Consider the following 22,010-nt stretch of genomic DNA (forward strand, 5'->3'; position numbering starts at 1 on the left):
TGGAGTTTTATATGAAAAATTATTGCAACTATTTGGTAATTTCATCATCAACAAAGACCAGAAAGTTACACAAAGTAATGATAAAACAATATACATGAATGTCCTAAAAGTAACCTGTTTTGTGAAGTTACATTAGTATCAGAAATTATTCATGGAAATAAATAAATATAATATATATAAATCTTCATTTTGCAAATAAAGAAATATAGCAATTAAGATTTTTATGAAGATTTGAATTGAAAACTACCATAACTAATAAGTAAAATGTTTTTAAAATACAACATAAAACTCCTTTGTGATTTGATTTCTTTCACTTACTAATACACTACAATGTATTTTTTTCTGGTAGATTCTAATTATCTTTTTTTTTTTCAAACCTATAAAGGTTTGGGATGTCTTAATATGTCCTATGAAGTTAACCATATCATAATGACCTTGAGATCTGTAAACGACTGACAATCAATACCTAATATCACATTTAATATATATATTAGAGTAATATAGTAACTTGAATATTATAATAACATATTTGCTGTAATGAGCGCCCATCTCTTCTTCTGGAGAAGGAGTTGAAGTTAAAATAAGTTCCCCTATCTTTTTAACAATGTTCCTAATAAGCGTCTCTTTTCTTATACTGTAACTTGTTAAGTGTCCGTGGCGCTAATTATGGCAAATACAGTACTAATCTTTATCTTCATAATTATATCATGGCAACTAAAGAAAATCTGTTTTCATAAGCATGCCATTGATAACGGCGCAATCTTTAGTAAGCATATAAGTCATCTAAGCACAGTAATTGATTTGATTATCATATCAAATAAATATATGTACAGTCGTAAGAAAGGTTTGACAGACATCATACATTGTAAACAGCATTAATTACAAACCAACGTTTGTTTCACCATGTCATTACCTAAAAGTCTGAACTTCAAACGAGCAGGATCATTTGAATATTAGCTAATTGCATAGATACCCACATAACATGGTCCACAAGTAAAACATGATGACAGTCTGGAACCCTTTAGAGTTCTTGTGACAAAGCTGAGCACTTATGATTAAGTTTGAGACCAGTGTTGAGTTTGGAGTTTCGGACTTGTTGGCCTAAATCCTTTATGAACAAAGTTTTGACCTCCTGGTTCCAGTATCTATGGTGAGCTTTTGTAGATTTGGAGATACATCAACAATCACAGTAACGGTGAACCACTTGTCTTTAAATGGAGGCTGAAACAAAAGTAAATGGTACTTGAGACTTAAGATATATCATTTTTTTTATATTATTGTTTTCAACATTTGCAGCTTGTGTTTTTTTGTAAAGTAATCTATTAAATAAGTTACAATTTCAAAAAATATTTGATTGAAATTAAGGGGAAAATATCATTTTGATAAATCAATATAAAACTAGAGCTGTTTTACCACTCGTATAAATTACATATGTACAGTCAAAAAGTTTCAAAGCTTAAATTCTACAGAAAATATGTGTTATCAAAGGCAAGGAACAACTTACTAAATAATAAGTGATCAAATTCATTGTACCTATACATGTATCATACAAAGGGTTAGTATAGTAGAATGATAAGGGAAGGAAGGAAAGGAAGCATGCCCATATAAGTCATGTACTAGTGTTAATGATAGCTAATCTAGGACTAAAGGGTATATGCAGCTGCAAAACGACCTCACTTTATTTCAATTTCGACAAAATTTCATTTCAAAAGAAACTGAAATTGTATAAGTATGATTGGACAACAGGCAATGCCTATGTAAGTTCTCTCCTCATTATATTCCTCTGTAAACAAATATGTTTATCTAACATTGAACAAGACAAAAGCATGATCATAAATAAACCTATCAGTATTATCTAATGCAATGACTAGATCTAGCTATAAAGCCAATGAGAAGGGTACAGGTCAACAATATCTACTACAAGATACATGCAATCGCAAAACTTAGCATTCAGATGAACAAAAAAATATTATATCTTTAGTGCAGTTTTAAGAGAAAACACATCAATTACTAGATCTAAACTTTTTAGATGTACACCACTGGTATGTCTGTAAGACAAAATGTTCCTTCTCATCTGGATGGAGACAAGAGGATGGGACACACTTGGGTAATAGTACTTTAACCTTCTTCCCTATTTCACAGCAAAAGCATTAGAAATGCTGTTATCTCATGTACAACATTCTTTACAGAAGTATATTGTTTATCTAAAGAACAGTAAACACAATACCCTGGCTGTATAGTCTCCGGGGCCTAACCAAGGGTACAGACAACTAAATCTCTAAAGACACATGAGGGACAGATAAAGAAGAGCCCAATGGGCCTGCATAGCTAACCCTGTGATTTTATTCCTTAGGCATTAACATACTACTTTGTAGTATTCCCCGACCTTCAGCATGGTTGTTCAGTAAAAGTAATTGCTATATTCAATCAAATTAAAATTAGCCCTGCAATTCCTCTCCCTTACTGATGCTCTAAGTTACACTCCAATACAAGATTTAACAACCCCCAGCACCACCTCAGCATGACCCCTGGCATAGAATTCAAACTTCTCAGGAAAGATTAATACCGGAAGGTGGGATGATGGGACAATAATGAATGCAGTATACATTGTAAAATAAGGGATCACAAACAAGGTGCTCTGTCTTTAAATGTAAAAAATAAAGAATTGTAATGAAAGCTTCTGAGGATTCATGCACGATAAACATCTGTAAATCAATCTCAAAGTTACTACCACTGGTAGTACCAGCCCAACTATATTTTGTATTTGAAATCAAAGTGAAAGTGAAACAATACAATAGTAAGTATATATCGACTTCAACTCCAGATTCCAAACTTTCTATGACTCCAAATGCATCCATTGTAATATATAGTACATAAAGCAACCTTCAAAGTTCCCATAAAGTAGGTTTCAGATGATAAACAATTCAAGGTTAAATTCCATTGATGACCCCACACATAAAAGCAGTGATAAGCTCAAACCTTTGATTGCTTTTCCAGTAAGATTGGCGGCGTGTTTTATTAAGTTGGGTGGCTGACCAACCACTTGACCAGCTGCTTTGATCAGTTGTTTAGTCACACTGGGCATGCCCAAACCTGCCCTTGTGACATCTGCAATGTGATACCCAGTTATAGTTTTGTCATGCTGAAACAACTTCCTACCCACTAAAATATGGGTGTAATTCATTCATCCAGGTGTGTTGCATGTGCATATGTGCATATATTGAAATAATAACCCATGTTTATCATTTATTATTTGTCTTTTTATATTTATATACCATTTAAAAAAGAAACAAAAACAAATTATACTAATCAATTTTGAACAAAAACATTGAGCAAGAAAAACGTTTCTTGAATTGCCAGAGGAAACTTTCTATTTAGTATGCATGTATTTTTATAATTGTGTGTACTGACATGATCATATCTATTTTTACAATGTTACATTGTCATCATGCTTGAATGGTTAGTAAGACACCAGGTAAGGACTTCAACAACACCAAACATTCACATTATTTACATAACTTTACATTGCCATAGCAAGTCAATCCATGTCAAAAATATGATAACTGATACTTAAGTAGAGTTGTTTTTCCACTGTGGTTTGATTTTAACATGTGACAGTGATACTATCTATAGAACTGTATACATATGTATATATTCTACCTTGACACTTTGCTCAAGTACCCGGGTAATACAAACATTATTTATTAGACTTTTAAACTTTTACAGACATGATTTTAAAGTTTAAATAAGTTAAATAAGATTATTGTTCATAACTGTTTATTTTGAAGTATAGATATAAGTACATTCATCCTGGGGCCTAATAATAACTTGGGACAGTGTATAGTACATTTAGCAAGAGATCCCAGAAGGATCATGGTGCCCACCAAAGAATAATCTATGTTTGACAATGGAACGAGGGATCTTTTCCCTGCTTTTAAAACTTTTTCAAACTACATATAAAATTTCAGACAGATCGCTTAAGTACTTTCTAAGAAATAGCTGTAACAAACTTCAACAATGAAATCCAAGATAGTGGCAGGTTGGCCATATCGTTGACAGATCAATCCCAAAAGGCATTATGCACAACTAGGGCCCTAGGGGAACCTACATATAAAATTTGAGACAGATCCACTCAGAACTTTTTGAGAAATAGCGATAACAAACTTTAACTATCAAAATCCAAGATGGCTGCCTGGCAGCCATCTTGTTGACCGATCGGTCACAAAATGCAATATGCACAACTAGGATCATAGGGGAACCTTCATATAACATTTGAGATTGATCCCTTCAGTACTTTCTGATAAATAGCGGTAATAAACGTTAACTATCAAAATCCAAGATGGCTGCCTGGTGGCCATCTTGTTGACTGATTGATCCCAAAATGCTATATACATAACTAGGGCCCTAGTGCAACCTACATATGAAATTTGAAAAAGATCCCTTTAGAACTTTCTGAGAAATAGCGGTAACAAGAATGGTTAACGGATGGACGGACGACGGACCATGGATGAAAGGTGATTTGAATAGCCCACCATCTGATGATGGTGGGCTAAAAAACAGAAAATGCTGAACAGATCTTAATGCAGAAGAAAGGGTAATTAATTTTAGCATCTCTTGCTGAAGTTACATAGAGACAAAAAAGACCAAAGTTGTAGAAATTTCAATGCAGATCTAGCAGTAAATCTTCACACATATATAGAAATATTAAGCTGTTTAATTTAATGCAAAGTAAAGGTGAAAGGCAGAGTTCCTGACCTTAATACCAGATATCTGTGACAATTAAAAATTGATGAATGGTTACTTTGTTAAATATTGTTTCCCAAACAATCAATGTCACTTTAATGGAATAATTTTCAAGGAAAATAAAGTCAATCCATGTCTCTGATAATTGAGGAAAAAATTAAGGAAGCTTTGTAGAAAGACAGTCATAGATGAGCAAAAATATTAATCTATATAAATAATACATATTATGTATGCTAATGTCTGAAGCTTTGCCTTTCACTGCAATTGTTTTTAATTTTGTCAAACAAATTGGTGATATATTCACAATGCATTATAGGTTAAAAAATACACATGTTAATATGCAATGAAAATAAAATAAACGATTAATAATTAAGACACAATCATACATGCAGGTAAAACTCTAGCCATCAAGCCAAAAATGATCTTAATAATTGATGTTTACCTTTCACAACTTTGTCTGCAGCGTGCATTCCTGGCTTTATAACAGTTGGTACCTCCTTCATGGCGGCCTGTACTCCACCACTACCAAACGCCTGTGATAAATCTGTGAATAAAAATTAATATCAGATGATCCCTTACACAATATGATAAATCTGTGAATAAAAATAAATGTCTAATGATCACTTTCACAATAGTTTAACTGACGTTAAATCTTAGACACAGACTGGAATATCCTCAGTTATTTAAAATTGTTACAACACTACATAAGTTTATAGTTATTTCACTTCACACTGATAAATGGACTGGTCTGCTTTCTTGACTGTAACAACTTTTCCATACTGGTCCAGACAGCACTACAATGACCATTTTGTTATTACCCAGACATAGGCCCTGTCTAAAACTATGCTTACCCTTTTTTGTGATGTGTCAATAAAATGTATACAGCTGAACCTCATTAACTCCAAACACTCAATAACATATAACTTGAATACTATGTTTAACTCATCCACCCCTGTAGACACATTTGGACTCTTCTAATTCTAAGACAGGAACAGTTCATTATGAATTTTCAGGGGTGAATGAGTTAAGTGATCTGTTGATCCCCCTACAACGCTTTTTACCATTTTTATAAGTAAATAAACTAAGCTTGAATGATTGGATGACTCAAAGTGTTCCAATGGTCAAACTGACTTCATATTAAGAAGGTTTGACTGTACATTACTGTATTCTAACAGCAATAAGCCCCACTACCAAAGAAATAAATAATGGGATATTAAGGGAAGGGGTCTTATTGCCTAATGTAGGGTTATTTTTGTTATATCTCAGAGCCAGACTTTCTGCAAATAAAACTGAAGAAGTGGCACTACATATAGCCAATATTTCATTGTGATGCTTATCTATTGTATATGAAGTTGATGATGGATTACTTCCTATGAAACTCTCACCTGTATATGATAACTATAACTTACCTTCCACGATTTGATGATAAGCGAAGTGTAGATACAGAAGAAAGAGTAGGTGGAGGGCTGCCACAGCAGCACACACAATGATTCTTTGTGTCTGTCCACTTGTTCTCGTTACTACTATACCAACCTACAAGTACAACATCAATTACATCATCAACAAAGCTACTTAGAATTGTTAATTTATAAAATTGGAAAACGCAACATCTTGTAGATAAACTTAATAGACCCAAAAAGCACCACCCTCCCATTTCTTGAGACAGAACAGTACGGACCTTGAATTAAATGCAGACTGAAACTATGAAAAACATGTAGGTTTTTAAAAAAAAATTATTTTATTTCTTTTTAAGTTGATATACGACTTACTTTGTGCAATAATCTATAAAAGACTAGTCCAAATTTGGGTCTATTACGCAGCTTCAGACTTCAATTTTCATTTTTTAAGTGCACTGGAAGCTTGTTAGGTCTAATATGGTATGATTGCTTTTAATCATTTTATTCATTGAACAGACATGAAGTTTATCTTCATAACATAATATACATATGTTTATTATATCAAGTAATATTTACATTTGGCACTGCAGTTTCCCATTACCCCCATGTTAATCTTGGCTGCATCTATCAACGCATAGAATGCAGTCCAGATTTGGCGTAGTAATACATTGTACAGACTAAATGTTACATTGTATACAAAATGTAAACAAACAATATGGCCGCCGTAGTCCTGCAGACTTCTCCTTGGCTGTGAGAGACCTTGACAACAAGTAAAAACGGCCTCTAAAAATTCCAAAATATTTTTTTAAAAACAATTATTAAAACCTTAAATATATTTATGAAATCTTCAAAATAAAATGATAAGCTAAATATTATTAATAAATTTGTAAGTGGAATTTGTCGTCTGCTCAAAATGGACATGTCTTCAAGTGACTCGGAGTTCGAGAAGGAAAATCAGCTACCCGTGGGCAATTTTCACATCAATTTATCAGCAGATCTCTTAGCAGACCTAACTGCTAGCGATGAAGAACTTTTACTTAATATGGACTCAGAAGAAATTGAAAGTTTTGCAGAAGCAACGGCAAGTTCAGTCGTAAATCTCTTGAAGGATATACCCGATCTCACTCAAGCAGCGATAGAGGAACTACCAAGAGTATGTCGGACATACAAATCATAATGAAGAAAACCTAAAGGTAGAAGTAGGCCAACAAGACATTGAACCTATTATATCAAGTAATAAACGTACCAGACATTTACTACCTATAGTCCTGTGACTTACCTGGTCCATAAACATACATATGCCTATAAACTACCTATAGTCCTGTGACTTACCTGGTCCATAAACATACATATGCCTATAAAGTACCAGACATTTACTACGTATAGTCCTGTGACTTACCTGGTTCATAAACATACTTATGTCTATAATATACCAGACATTTACTACCTATAGTCCTGTGACTTACCTGGTCCATAAACATACATATGCCTATAAAGTACCAGACATTTACTACGTATAGTCCTGTGACTTACCTGGTTCATAAACATACTTATGTCTATAATGTACCAGACATTTACTACCTATAGTCCTGTGACTTACCTGGTTCATAAACATACTTATGTCTATAAAGTACCAGACATTTACTACCTATAGTCCTGTGACTTACCTGGTCCATAAACATACATATGTCTATAAAGTACCAGGCATTTACTACCTATAGTCCTGTGACTTACCTGGTTCATAAACATACTTATGCCTATAATGTACCAGACATTTACTACCTATAGTCCTGTGACTTACCTGGTTGATAAACATACATATGTCTATAATGTACCAGACATTTACTACCTATAGTCCTGTGACTTACCTGGTTGATAAACATACTTATGTCTATAAAGTACCAGACATTTACTACCTATAGTCCTGTGACTTACCTGGTCCATAAACATACTTATGTCTATAAAGTACCAGACATTTACTACCTATAGTCCTGTGACTTACCTGGTCCATAAACATACATATGTCTATAAAGTACCAGACATTTACTACCTATAGTCCTGTGACTTACCTGGTCCATAAACATACATATGTCTATAAAGTACCAGACATTTACTACCTATAGTCCTGTGACTTACCTGGTTGATAAACATACTTATGCCTATAAAGTAACAGCCATTTACAGCCTATAATCCTGTGATATCACCTACCATTTTAAGTGTTGTCGCTCCTCCAAATATTGCCCATAAAAGGTAGAAAAAGACATGGTCATGTGATGTGTGGATGATGGTACCCAAGAAAATGACAATACAGTGACCAAATAGTCCATAGCCCTGTAAAGGTCAAAATCATGTCAAAGGTCATATTTCCAAATTTAAGATTAAGGTATATGAAGGGTAAAAGTCTCATGTGCATCACCGATCCAGGTCAAATATCTAAGTAAAGGTCAAGACATCAAACTACCTGGTTAACATAACAAAACAAGTGAGGTCAAATATCAAGGTCAAATAAACATCTTAGTTAGAATATAACATGTTGAGTAAAAGTTACAAAAAGGTCAAGATCACACGTTGAAGTTCAAGGTTAAATATCAAATATGTCGTAAATAAAGGAAGTTAAAAATATCATATTGATTGTTATCAACACATATGATAAAATATGATTAAACACTTAAGGTAGATGTTTCTCTAAATGTGTTTTTATATCATCCATGCTATGAGTGGGCAATTTAAAATCTAGTCATGGATGGCCTACTGCAGTATGTATTTGGAGTGTAGTATACAGAGGACATATGTTTTATGCTACAACAATCTGTATAATATTGATTGTAGAGGGAGGATAATGAGGATGCTTACCAACATGGACATGATTTGTAACATACTAAGACGAGTATTACAGACAAAGGACAGGAACCAGATAAATCCTGACGCCCCAATCCAGTAGGTAAAACAAACTCCAAATGCCGTCCCCATCAGAGTGCCCTCTTCCTGGAAAACAAAACAGCAGATGTCACTACAGGAACACTTCAGGTTCTTAATTAAAGTCTGTAGTAGTTATATGTGAGCGCTAAATGAACTGAGTCCTATTATTTCCATTAGTTCATTCAATACTTTAGTAGTTATATGTCAGCCCTATATGAACTATCACTGACAGTGCTGTATCTAAGTATTTATGTTCAAACACAGTGTATGTAACCTTCCAAGGCCACATTATAAAGATGTTCTATAAGACAAAAATTCACTTAAGAAGTGAAAAAATGTTACTTGGTAGACAAAGACTCTAAGTTTATATGGTCATCGACGCAAATTTTCTTATTTGATGTATGCATGCATATAAATGAAGGTATCTTATTCTACTTGTAAGTTATGATAACAATTTTACATCTTTATACCGAGATCAGTACTCCATCAGTATACCTACCACTCTATGGTCTGCTGTCTTCATTTGAAACAATAATAAGGCAATCATTGTAAATATAACCATCAGAGGTCCATACAGCTCCCGAGACACTCTCTGGAAATAAAATATAATTCTGAGTTACATTGTGTATTCAGATAGCTCCAGAGACACTTTCTGGGAATAATATAAAATTAACATGAGTTAACATAGTGTATACAAAGCCAGGTCTATAAAATCAGATCTCAGTAAACACTTAAGGATGTATTCTTCTGAGGTTTCAGTCCCGTTGAAGTCTCGTTTCGACAAAGATCAAAGAAGTTATGAGATTTTCAAATACAATTTATCAATATCTGTAGCAAGTTGCCCGTTACAAATTTTGTCAAAAAATAACATTTCTAACTTCAGCAGATTTTTTTTATACAGGGATTTTAAGAAATGGCCCATTTTGGGGCCATTTTGAAATTGTGTCTTTTTTCGCTTTGAGTAGAGCCAGAGTTTTACCATTTTTTACTGAAATTGTTTTTACTTAAATCATCACTACACCAGCATTTTTAGCTGTATCGAGCTAATTTTTGCTGTAAATTTTTACTTGGCTCGTGATAATTAAAATATTGAGCATTAATGTATGAAATGATTCACTTTTTTCACTTTATTTTTACATTTAATGGTAATTTGAGCACTTTCATTTTTTACTCTAAAATACTGAAAAATAACAAATATTCAAGTGGGGCAAAAAAGTAAGCACATGGACCCCCCATTTTTCTGCCTGTTTTTCTGAAAATATTTTGTCAACTAGGTATCTTTGAGTGACAGTAGCTCAAAAATGAGCACACGGACATATGTTTTTTCTTTCATTTTCTTTCACGGTACGAACTCTTCTTTCCAAAAATCTATATGAGAAAAAAAGTTTAATACAAGAAAATTTTGACTTCTCAGAGGAGTACATCCTTAAGATATAAAAGTCTGAGCTGTATATACAAACAGTAATCATTTGGATTGAAGAAGTATTTTCATTTACTAAAATGTCCATGAATCACTTCAAAGCATGCTTGAAACATGAAATGAGTGTTTTTTAATAAGTAACAAACACCAGAAAAGATTTAAACTGCTGATTTAAACTGCTAATCAATATAATGTAATACAGTAATAACCAACATCAGAATTTTGTCACTATCATTAGTTATTTACCTGTTTTTGGGCTGTAGGTTTCTGCGGGATAAACGACCACATCAATCTGTAGTAAATTAAATATGGTAGGAACAGGCTGGTGACAGCATTATCAATCATATGTATTTCTTTTTAAGCTTTGGAGAGTACATATAATGCCATCACAACTTAAAAGGCTAAAAACAATCTGTTTTGGTATATAATTTTAAGGTTAAATGGAACAAATAATCATCCACTTTTTGTCATATTATTTGAGCAGACATGTGCTGCACTTTTAAATATAAACTAAAAATGGCATACAATCTTTTTACATTGAAAATCAGAAAACACATGAATGAAGTAACTGTAGCCACTGTAACATAAATATGACTGGTTTAAATGAAGAGTACCTTGATCTGACCTCGTGAGGTTCCACATTGAAGTAGGGTCGGAGTATGTCTATATTACCGTACAGATTCCAGGCCTTGCTGGCTTGCTGTTTACCTGACTGCCACATCTGTCAAAATAAAACTTTGTATTTAAATATGTGTATACGGTAAATACTACTAAAAAAATGTACATTTAAGCATTGATGGCAATATTTGTTTAACTTCATTTGGGTATGAAAGAAATTTTGTTTGCAGACTCACTGCAGGGGTGTACAATTCCACTAGCCCGATCTCTGGGGCTAGTGAATTTCAGGTCAGGGCTAGTGGCTTCACGATCATTACTAGCCAGTGGGCTAGTGGAAATTTCCTGATAAAAATATATCTTTACATTGAAATTTTAGTTGTAAATCAGCAGTTTAGCCTTTTATTGCTGTTCAGAATTCTACTAGCAGTAAACATGTGGTCAAAACTGAAGCGAAACATTTCATGAATGTACTTTTACAACCACAGATGGTTTCCAAACATAAAATATTCTTCATCTTTTTGTACTCCCCTAAAACTGTGTGAATCTGCATGGATTCTTCTGTTTTGCTACAGATTTTTTATTTTAATTTTTTTGCATTCAAACATATTCTAAGATTTGTTTTGTATTTTTTGTAAACCACTGATTTTTACAGTGACCTAATTTTGTGTTTTCATTACTAATAACTTTTTATGAGAATTTACTTTGCTCAATGGAAACATTTTCATGGCAATCTATTTTTGGAATTCTTATGTCATGCAAAATACATGCAATTTAATCACACACTAAATAAGTTGTATCAACTTATTGTAAGATATGAGGTTTAGATCCAATGGCATTCTCAGTGGATTGGTGTTAGGTTCCTTTGTATGACTCTTTTACTTCTGTAACAGTAATTAGCTTTGTTTTGTTATCAAATTTGTTGAGTACCAAAAAAATAAGTCTCTGATATATATATTGTTCAATCATGGAATTATTCCTCACCAAAAATATATATATTCATCCCATATTCTTGGTATGTCGGATTAAGAAATAAATATCATATTATATGTAGAAAGCAAACAGAAAATCACTTCCTTTTTCTAGAGAAAACCATGATAAGATTAGGTTACTACTAAGACTTTACCATTGCAGCAACATTTTCACCCAGTCTCTGTCGGATGTCGTCTCCCATCCCTTTCTGTCTGTTTCCTCTATCGGTGTCTACAAAATTAAATGATACATAGATACAAATGTCTACAAAATTAAATGATACATAGATACAAATGTCTACAAAATTGAATGATACATAGATACAAATGTCTACAAAATTGAATGATACATAGATACAAATGTCTACAAAATTAAATGATACATAGATACAAATGTCTACAAAATTAAATGATACATAGATACAAATGTCTACAAAATTAAATGATACATAGATACAAATGTCTACAAAATTAAATGATACATAGATACAAATGTCTACAAAATTAAATGATACATAGATACAAATGTCTACAAAATTAAATGATACATAGATACAAATGTCTACAAAATTAAATGATACATAGATACAAATGTCTACAAAATTAAATGATACATAGATACAAATGTCTACAAAATTAAATGATACATAGATACAAATGTCTACAAAATTAAATGATACATAGATACAAATGTCTACAAAATTAAATGATACATAGATACAAATGTCTACAAAATTAAATGATACATAAGTACAAATGTCTACAAAATTAAATGATACATAGATACAAATGTCTACAAAATTAAATGATACATAGATACAAATGTCTACAAAATTAAATGATACATAGATACAAATGTATGTACTTTACTGTAAACATGAAAATTTATGCAAAAGAGAAATTTATGCTAATTACACAAGTTTGCTCAATCGCGAAAAATTCCTCCACACGTAATATTTTTCAAAATTTACCATAAAATTAAACTATAAATATGGACTAGTAACTCCTTCCGATTTATTTTTTCTAAATCAAGCACTTAATTAATGACAAATTGGAAAAAATTTGAATTTTGAAAGAGTAAATTATCTATTTGGTGTGCAAGTATTTCGTTTTATAAAATATTTGTTTTTGTAATCTAGACTTTATCTTGGCCAATATACGATGATTTCATGTTGACATCCGAACAAGAATACAATTATAATTATAACAGATCGTAGAAAACACTATGCTTTGGCAAACAAACCCTCTATATATATGGATGATAATGTTTTGTAATGACTGATTGGTAAACAAAAGACTAATAATTACACCTATAAGGCTGTCTCACGTTAATTATATAAATAGGAAAAATTAGAAGACTGACGACCTGTCCTGCAATTCTTCTGCAGGTGCAATGAATTTACATTGCTAACCTTATTACTGATAATAGAACAAAGAATGGATATGTTCATGATAGTGTTCTAAATACACACAGGGGTCGGGCAGGCCGAGTGGTTAAGATGTCCCCTCATATAACCACAAGCCCTCCTCCTCTGGGTCATGAGTACAAATCCCATGTGGGGCAGTTGCCATGTACTAGCCGCTGATTGGTGGTTTTTCTCCTGGTACGTCCATAAATGAAAACTTTGGCTGGTGGTGGGAAGTTAAACTATTAAAACCAAAGATCTAGACACTTTAGTTTTGTTTGATAGAAGAGTACAAACAAGGTTTTTTTCCAGAGCAGATCTAAGGTCCTTGTTTTGGTATGTAACACACTGTGAACACCTAACTTAAGTGAACCCTTTATTTATAGCAAGTAAAGTAGGAAAGCCAAGTGTCTTATAATATATATGGGGAAGAGACAGGCATGGGCAGAAGGACGTAAGGCCAGGGGCACAAACAGATGGAAGTAGGAGCATGACATAAACTTAGAATCCCTCTGATTCTTTATTACATCATACCTGGAAAGCCGTCGTGCCACATAACATTACACCTGAAACGCAGTCCTATCACATGACTTTATTCATGAAAGCTGTCGTATCACATGAATTTCTACATGAAAAGCTGTCGTGTCACATGACTTTATATATGAAAAGCTCTTGTATCACATGACATTATACCTGAAAAGCTGTCATATCACATGACATTATACCTGAAAAGCTGTTGTATATCATGACATTATACCTGTAAAGCTGTCGTGTCACATGACATCATACATGAAATACTGTCATACCACATGACATTATACTTGAAAAGCTGTCATACCACAAGACTTATTACCTGAAAAGCTGTCATATCACATGACATTATACATGTAAAGTTATTGTATCACATGACATTATACCTGAAAAGCTGTCATACCACATGATTTTATACCTGAAAAGCTGTCGTAGTCTGAGGAGTCATCCTTGTCATGCATCTCCTCCACATCATCCAGATCTATCACAGCTGACTGAGAGGCAGCCCCCTGCCAAATCAAAAGTTTCTTTATTACTGGTATCTTCTTTTGCCATTTAAGTTGGAAAGGTTGAAAATTATAAGAGCATGCATAGCTTTCTCATTTTTAAATGCACTGATTTTAAGTTACTTTGGATATTTGGTAGTTTTTCTAATAGCCTGTACTTGTCCTCTAAAATATCCCTTGAAATAGAGGTTATATTAATGTAGGCCTTATACCCCAGTCTGTTATCAGTGACAGCGATGATTTTGATTCTTAAAGTGTACACGGAATGGTTTGGTATATAGGGCTTGATAAATACGTTATTGGATCAAATTTAGAATGGAAAAAGTGTCAGCTTCATAGAGGTATTGGAGATAATACGACTATTCTCTAGAACACACCTGAAGCCCCAAGCCATTGACCCCGATTCGGGACCCCTGACCTGTGATGTCACCAGGACAATGAGCCCTACTCTACTCGCATAAGATAGAGTGGCGATTTTCGGTGTCTGCCATCTAATAAAAACTATCTGTTGGTAAATATTGATTTTAAAGACACAAATACCAGTGTACATGTCCGATACCTAATTAATATTATCCTCAATCACAGATATGAGTTTGGAATACGCTTGAAAATAGGGATTTATACCATGCATATATTGATGTACCTCTCGTAGATAAATGAACATCTCTGCGCGATTAATGCATAATTATACACAATAAAATGTACATAATAATCCATGTACGTTGTAGAAACCACATATACATCATTATTATACCAAGGATTCTTGATTATGTTATCCAAAACCCGTCTCGTGTCATTGAATGTCTACTGGTCAAACTCGCTTTATAAATTTCTGACTTTTTCATATAACCTAGGCCTGTCAATACAAATTAAGGTATGATTCAAACAGATTTTTTGCATATATGTAAATGCATCTTTTAACTGTGTTATAACTGAAATCGATCCATTTGTTTTTTGACGAAATACATTCAGCTTTCATATAATACAGCACATCCGACGACTTGTTGATATTTTGCTCAAGTTCAGTCATTAGTGTCTTTAATTGAAAAATAAATCATGCACAGGTCATGCAGACGAAAAAAATGAGACTGAAGATGTCTATGTCTAATCCGAATATCTAGTATCAAAATCAAAATACTTCTGAATTGCCAATGTCGTACTGCGTAAATCTCTATACCAGAAATATATAGGCCTATAACTTACACATGTTTCTGCTAATCTACTTATGTATTTAGCCTGATTTCAGTTGCAATATTTCCTATTTCATATATAATTAAAACGTCAACTGTATACTGTATATATATTTGTAAAATTCTCGCAACCCCATTTCAGGAATACATATATGTCCACCTTTGTGCTATAACCCCACTACCAAACACCTCACTGCCGTTGTCCCCGTGACGTCACATCCTGTTATTCCCCAAATCAGCGTGAGCGGCCGATTCCCTGATTAGCAGTCGATATAGAACGAATAATCATACCCTGCCTCCACTCCGTTCCAAAAATCGAGAACTTCGGAGGGCGGTATCTTGGTACTAAAGCGGCCGATTTTGATGCGGTTTTCAACATTCTTGTCAGGAGATCAACGAGAATAACATATCTAAATATCATTTTCCGTTCCGTGTACACTTTAACTCGTGCACTGAGTAGGCCTACTGTAAAAAAAGTTTTTTTTTCTATTTTGAATTTTTAATGTTTCCTGGATCGTTGAAATATACTAGACCTTGACGTTTCTTGTAGAATCCCTCTGTCAAACCGTTTGGTTGTTGCACTAGGCCACACAGATCTGAACAAGTTTATTTCAGACAAGATTTTAATGTGTGATTTCTGTGACCTGACTCTGACAGAGTTGACAACACGTCGCACTTATTTACTGGGCAGTTTTGTTTTCTAACTGGGATATGCTTACGTCTCTTCATTTCTAATTTATTTTTAAGAAGTAAATACAAATATGAAATGCCAGAGAGGTTTCAATAGTTAGGGGAAAGTTACTACTGTACGATACGAACCTGGTTCCGTCGGTCACCCAACGTGTCAGCCATGATGTCAACAGTGGCGTGTATAGTATACGGATCGAATAAACGGAATAAAACTCCGGAATTTCAGACCGATCCGGATGCTGGTAACAGTACGGTACTGTGATTAGTTATAAAATATCAAAATATTTCCAGAGATAATTTTTTTTTTCAAAACTCAGAGTCTTAAAATTTTCAACGTTATTGTTATTTTTTTTCTATTAAATTATGAAAAAATATAAAAAAAATACCAGTTTTTTATGTTAGAACTTTACCAGCTACTGTACCATATTGAACCGAATGATGTAAAGTTTATCAATAATTTGCCGGCATCATATAATATGATTTTTATACATTGTATGCTAATGTTGATATCCCAAAGCTACAGTATATTTTTCAGACTGCATCTTGCTTTATATTTTGGTTGATTTTTTTTCTGATACGTGCAATACAAATACTTTCAGTGGCGATGGAAAAGTTAGGCAACGATCTAAATAAGTCTAAATAAATAAATGAATGTGTCAACATGTACCAGTAGATTTATACATTCGAACAGCTAGTGTCAACATACATGGCCATTTTACATGACCATTTATTATGCATGACCAAGTTATACAATATACAATACTATACCTACTATATGACCATTCATAGTTTCACTGTACCCCTGACTCCAAGTGACAAGGTCAATGTACCCCTGACTCCCAGTGACAAAGTCAATGTACCCTTAACTCCCAGTGACAAGGTTAATGTACCACTGACTCTCAGTGACAAGGTCAATGTACCCTTAACTTCCATTGACAAAGTCAATGTACCACTGACTCCCAGTTACAAGGTCAATATAACTCTAACTCCCAGTTACAAGGTCAATATAATCCTCACTCCCAGTTACAAGGTCAATATAACTCTAACTCCCAGTGACAAAGTCAATGTACCCCTGACTCCAAGTGACAAGGTCAATGTACCCCTGACTCCCAGTGACAAAGTCAATGTACCCTTAACTCCCAGTGACAAGGTTAATGTACCACTGACTCTCAGTGACAAGGTCAATGTACCCTTAACTTCCATTGACAAAGTCAATGTACCACTGACTCCCAGTAACAAGGTCAACGTACTACTGACTCCCAGTGACAAGGTCAATATAACTCTAACTCCCAGTTATAAGGTCAATATAACCCTCACTCCCAGTTACAAGGTCAATATAACTCTAACTCCCAGTGACAAAGTCAAAGTACCACTGACTCCCAGTGACAAGGTTAATGTACCACTGACTCCCAGTGACAAGGCCAATGTACTACTGACTCATAGTGACAAAGTCAATGTACCCTTAACTCCCAGTGACAAGGTCAATGTACCATTGACTCCCATTGACAAAGTCAATGTACCACTGACTCCCAGTTACAAGGTCAATATAACCCTCACTCCCAGTTACAAGGTCAATATAACTCTAACTCCCAGTGACAAAGTCAATGTACCACTGACTCCCAGTGACAAGGTTAATGTACCACTGACTCCCGGTGACAAGGCCAATGTACTACTGACTCCTAGTGACAAAGTCAATGTACCCTTAACTCCCAGTGACAAGGTCAATGTACCACTGACTCCCATTGACAAAGTCAATGTACCATTGACTCCCAGTTACAATGCCAATATACCACTGACTCCCAGTGACAAGGTCAATGTACCCCAGACTCTCAGTGACAAGGTCAATGTACCCTTGACTCCCAGTTACAAGGTCAAAATAACCCTCACTCCCAGTGACAAGGTCAATGTACCTCTGACTCCCAGTGACAAAGTCAATGTACCACTGACTCTTATTGACAAGGTCAATGTACCCCTGACTCCCAGTGACAAGGTCAATGTACTCCTAGCTCTTATTGACAAGGTCAAAGTACCACTGAATCTCAGTGACAAGGTCAATGTACCCTTAACTCCAAGTTACAAAGTCAATGTACCACTGACTCCCAGTGACAAGGCCAATGTCCCCCTGACTACCAGTTACAAGGTCAATGTCGCCCTGATTCCCAGTGACAAGGTCAATGTACCCCTGACTACCAGTGACAAGGTCAATGTACCCCTGATTCCCAGTGACAAGGTCAATGTACCCCTGACTCCCAGTGACAAGGTCAATGTACCCCTGACTCCCAGTGACAAGGTCAATGTACCCCTGACTCCCAGTGACAAGGTCAATGTACCACTGACTCTCAGTGACAAAGTCAATGTACCCCTGACTCCTAGTTACAAGGTCAATGTACCCCTGACTCCCTGTTACAAGGTCAATGTACCCCTGACTCTCAGTTACAAGGTCAATGTACCCCTGACTCCCAGTGACAAGGTCAATGTACCCCTGACTCCCAGTGACAAGGTCAATGTACCCCTGACTCCCAGTGACAAGGTCAATGTACCCCTGACTCCCAGTGACAAGGTCAATGTACCCTTGACTCCCAGTGACAAGGTCAATGTACCACTGACTCTCAGTGACAAGGTCAATGTACCCCTGACTCCCAGTGACAAGGTCAATGTACCCCTGACTCCCAGTGACAAAGTCAATGTACCCTTAACTCCCAGTGACAAGGTCAATGTACCCTTAACTCCCAGTAACAAGGTCAATGTACCACTGACTCTCAGTGACAAGGTCAATGTACCCCTTACTCCTAGTTACAAGGTCAATGTACCACTGAATCTCAGTGACAAGGTCAATGTACCCTTAACTCCAAGTTACAAAGTCAATGTACCACTGACTCCCAGTGACAAGGCCAATGTCCCCCTGACTACCAGTTACAAGGTCAATGTCGCCCTGATTCCCAGTGACAAGGTAAATGTACCCCTGACTACCAGTGACAAGGTCAATGTACCCCTGATTCCCAGTGACAAGGTCAATGTACCCCTTACTACCAGTGACAAGGTCAATGTACCCCTGATTCCCAGTGACAAGATCAATGTACCCCTGACTCCCAGTGACAAAGTCAATGTACCACTGACTCTCAGTGACAAGGTCAATGTACCCCTGACTCCTAGTTACAAGGTCAATGTACCCCTGACTCCTTGTTACAAGGTCAATGTACCCCTGACTCTCAGTTACAAGGTCAATGTACCCCTGACTCCCAGTGACAAGGTCAATGTACCCCTGACTCCCAGTGACAAGGTCAATGTACCCCTGACTCCCAGTGACAAAGTCAATGTACCCCTGACTCCCAGTGACAAAGTCAATGTACCCTTGACTCCCAGTGACAAGGTCAATGTACCACTGACTCTCAATGACAAGGTCAATGTACTACTGACTCCTAGTGAAAAAGTCAATGTACCCCTGACTCCCAGTGACAAAGTCAATGTACCCTTAACTCCCAGTGACAAGGTCAATGTACCCTTAACTCCCAGTAACAAGGTCAATGTACCACTGACTCTCAGTGACAAGGTCAATGTACCCCTTACTCCTAGTTACAAGGTCAATGTACCACTGACTCTCAGTGACAAGGTCAATGTACCCCAGACTCCTAGTTACAAGGTCAATGTACCCCTGACTCCTTGTTACAAGGTCAATGTACCCCTGACTCCCAGTGACAAAGTCAATGTACCACTGACTCTCAGTGACAAGGTCAATGTACCCCAGACTGCTAGTTACAAGGTCAATGTACCCCTGACTCCTTGTTACAAGGTCAATGTACCACTGACTCCCAGTGACAAAGTCAATGTACCACTGACTCTCAGTGACAAAGTCAATGTACCCCTGACTCCCAGTGACAAAGTCAATGTACCACTGACTCTCAGTGACAAAGTCAATGTACCACTGACTCCCAGTGACAAAGTCAATGTACCCCTGACTTCCAGTGACAAGGTCAATGTACCCCTAACTCCCAGTGACAAAGTCAATGTACCACTGACTCCCAGTGACAAGGTCAATGTACCACTGACTCTCAGTGACAAGGTCAATGTACCCTTAACTCCCAGTGACTAGGTCAATGTACCACTGACTCCCAGTTACAAGGTCAAAGTACCCCTGACTCCCAGTGACAAGGTCAATGTACCACTGACTCTCAGTGACAAGGTCAATGTACCCCTGACTCCCAGTGACAAAGTCAATGTACCCTTAACTCCCAGTGACAAGGTCAATGTACCCCTGACTACCAGTGACAAGGTCAATGTACCCCTGACTACCAGTGACAAGGTCAATGTACCGCTGACTCTCAGTGACAAGGTCAATGTACCACTGACTCTCAGTGACAAGGTCAATGTACCACTGACTCCCAGTGACAAGGTCAATGTACCTCAAACTCCTAGTGACAATGTTAATGTACCCCTGACTCCCAATGACAAGGTCAATATACCAATGACTCCCAGTTACAAGTTCAAAGTACCACTGACTCCCAGTTACAAGGTCAATGTACCCCTGTCTCCCAATGACAAGGTCAATATACAACTGACTCCCAATGACAAGGTCAATGTACCCCAGACTCCTAGTTACAAGGTCAATGTACCCCAGATTCCTAGTGACCATATCAATGTACCCCAGACTCCTAGTGACAATGTCAATGTACCCCTGACTCCTAGTGACAATGTCAATGTACCCCAGACTCCTAGTGACAAGGTCAATGTACCCCTGACTCCTAGTTACAAGGTCAATGTACCCCAGACTCCTAGTTACAATGTCAATGTACCCCAGACTCCTAGTGACAATGTCAATGTACCCCAGATTCCTAGTGACAATGTCAATGTACCCCAGACTCCTAGTGACAAGGTCAATGTACCCCTGACTCCTAGTTACAAGGTCAATGTACTCCAGATTCCTAGTGACAATGTCAATGTACCCCAGACTCCTAGTGACAATGTCAATGTACCCCAGACTCCTAGTGACAATGTCAATGTACCCCAGACTCCTAGTGACAATGTCAATGTACCCCAGAATCCTAGTGACAATGTCAATGTACCCCAGACTCCTAGTGACAATGTCAATGTACCCCAGACTCCTAGTGACAATGTCAATGTACCCCAGACTCCTAGTGACAATGTCAATGTACCCCAGACTCCTAGTGACAATGTCAATGTACCCCAGACTCCTAGTGACAATGTCAATGTACCCCAGACTCCTAGTGACAATGTCAATGTACCCCAGACTCCTAGTGACAATGTCAATGCCCCCTGTGACAATCAAACCTGTGTATAAAGACCATTTGGCATCAAATACTTAATTTACTTAATATCAATATAGACAAGTTTGACTGTCATGTCAGGTATCAAAGATAGATAATACAGTATTTTGATCAATCATTTTTATTAACTTAAGTTAAATAACAAATAAATAATGTATAATGCCATAGAAACCAAAGAAGCGTGATATGATATAACATAATTAAAAGAAGAGTCGCTAAAAATAAAAAGGTAATCAGTTTGTTTATATTTATATCTATGCTTATTTAAGACTTTTATTCCATTTTTCTTCTGAAGGCTAAAACAATTGAGATCAAACTTTTATTTGACCTTTTGAAGACA

General features: G+C 35.8%; 1 protein-coding gene and 1 pseudogene across 3 annotated transcripts; one reads left to right on the forward strand and one right to left on the reverse strand.

The window, feature by feature from the left end:
- Positions 1 to 395: 395 nt before the first annotated feature.
- On the reverse strand, positions 396 to 16,646 carry LOC138329550 (protein YIPF3-like). Of its 3 annotated transcripts, XM_069276621.1 has the most exons (12): positions 16,518 to 16,646; positions 14,421 to 14,511; positions 12,221 to 12,297; positions 11,094 to 11,200; positions 10,726 to 10,771; positions 9,559 to 9,651; positions 8,994 to 9,125; positions 8,349 to 8,471; positions 6,153 to 6,276; positions 5,186 to 5,287; positions 2,980 to 3,108; positions 396 to 1,221 (listed from the first exon to the last, which is right to left on the reverse strand). In XM_069276621.1, exons 1-12 carry the CDS (start codon positions 16,548 to 16,550, stop codon positions 1,211 to 1,213), a joined length of 1,068 nt encoding a protein of 355 aa, XP_069132722.1. In that variant the 5' UTR covers positions 16,551 to 16,646; the 3' UTR covers positions 396 to 1,210. The 3 variants fall into 3 exon arrangements, with proteins under 3 accessions (XP_069132722.1, XP_069132723.1, XP_069132724.1); XM_069276622.1 differs by lacking the exon at positions 2,980 to 3,108; XM_069276623.1 differs by lacking the exons at positions 14,421 to 14,511; positions 16,518 to 16,646 and adding an exon at positions 14,165 to 14,198.
- A 517-nt stretch (positions 16,647 to 17,163) lies between these two features.
- On the forward strand, positions 17,164 to 21,684 carry LOC138329758 (adhesive plaque matrix protein-like; annotated as a pseudogene).
- Positions 21,685 to 22,010: the final 326 nt, after the last annotated feature.

Source organism: Argopecten irradians, chromosome 8 (genome assembly GCF_041381155.1).
Source record: "Argopecten irradians isolate NY chromosome 8, Ai_NY, whole genome shotgun sequence".
In the NCBI taxonomy this organism is placed as follows: Eukaryota; Metazoa; Mollusca; class Bivalvia; order Pectinida; family Pectinidae; genus Argopecten; species Argopecten irradians.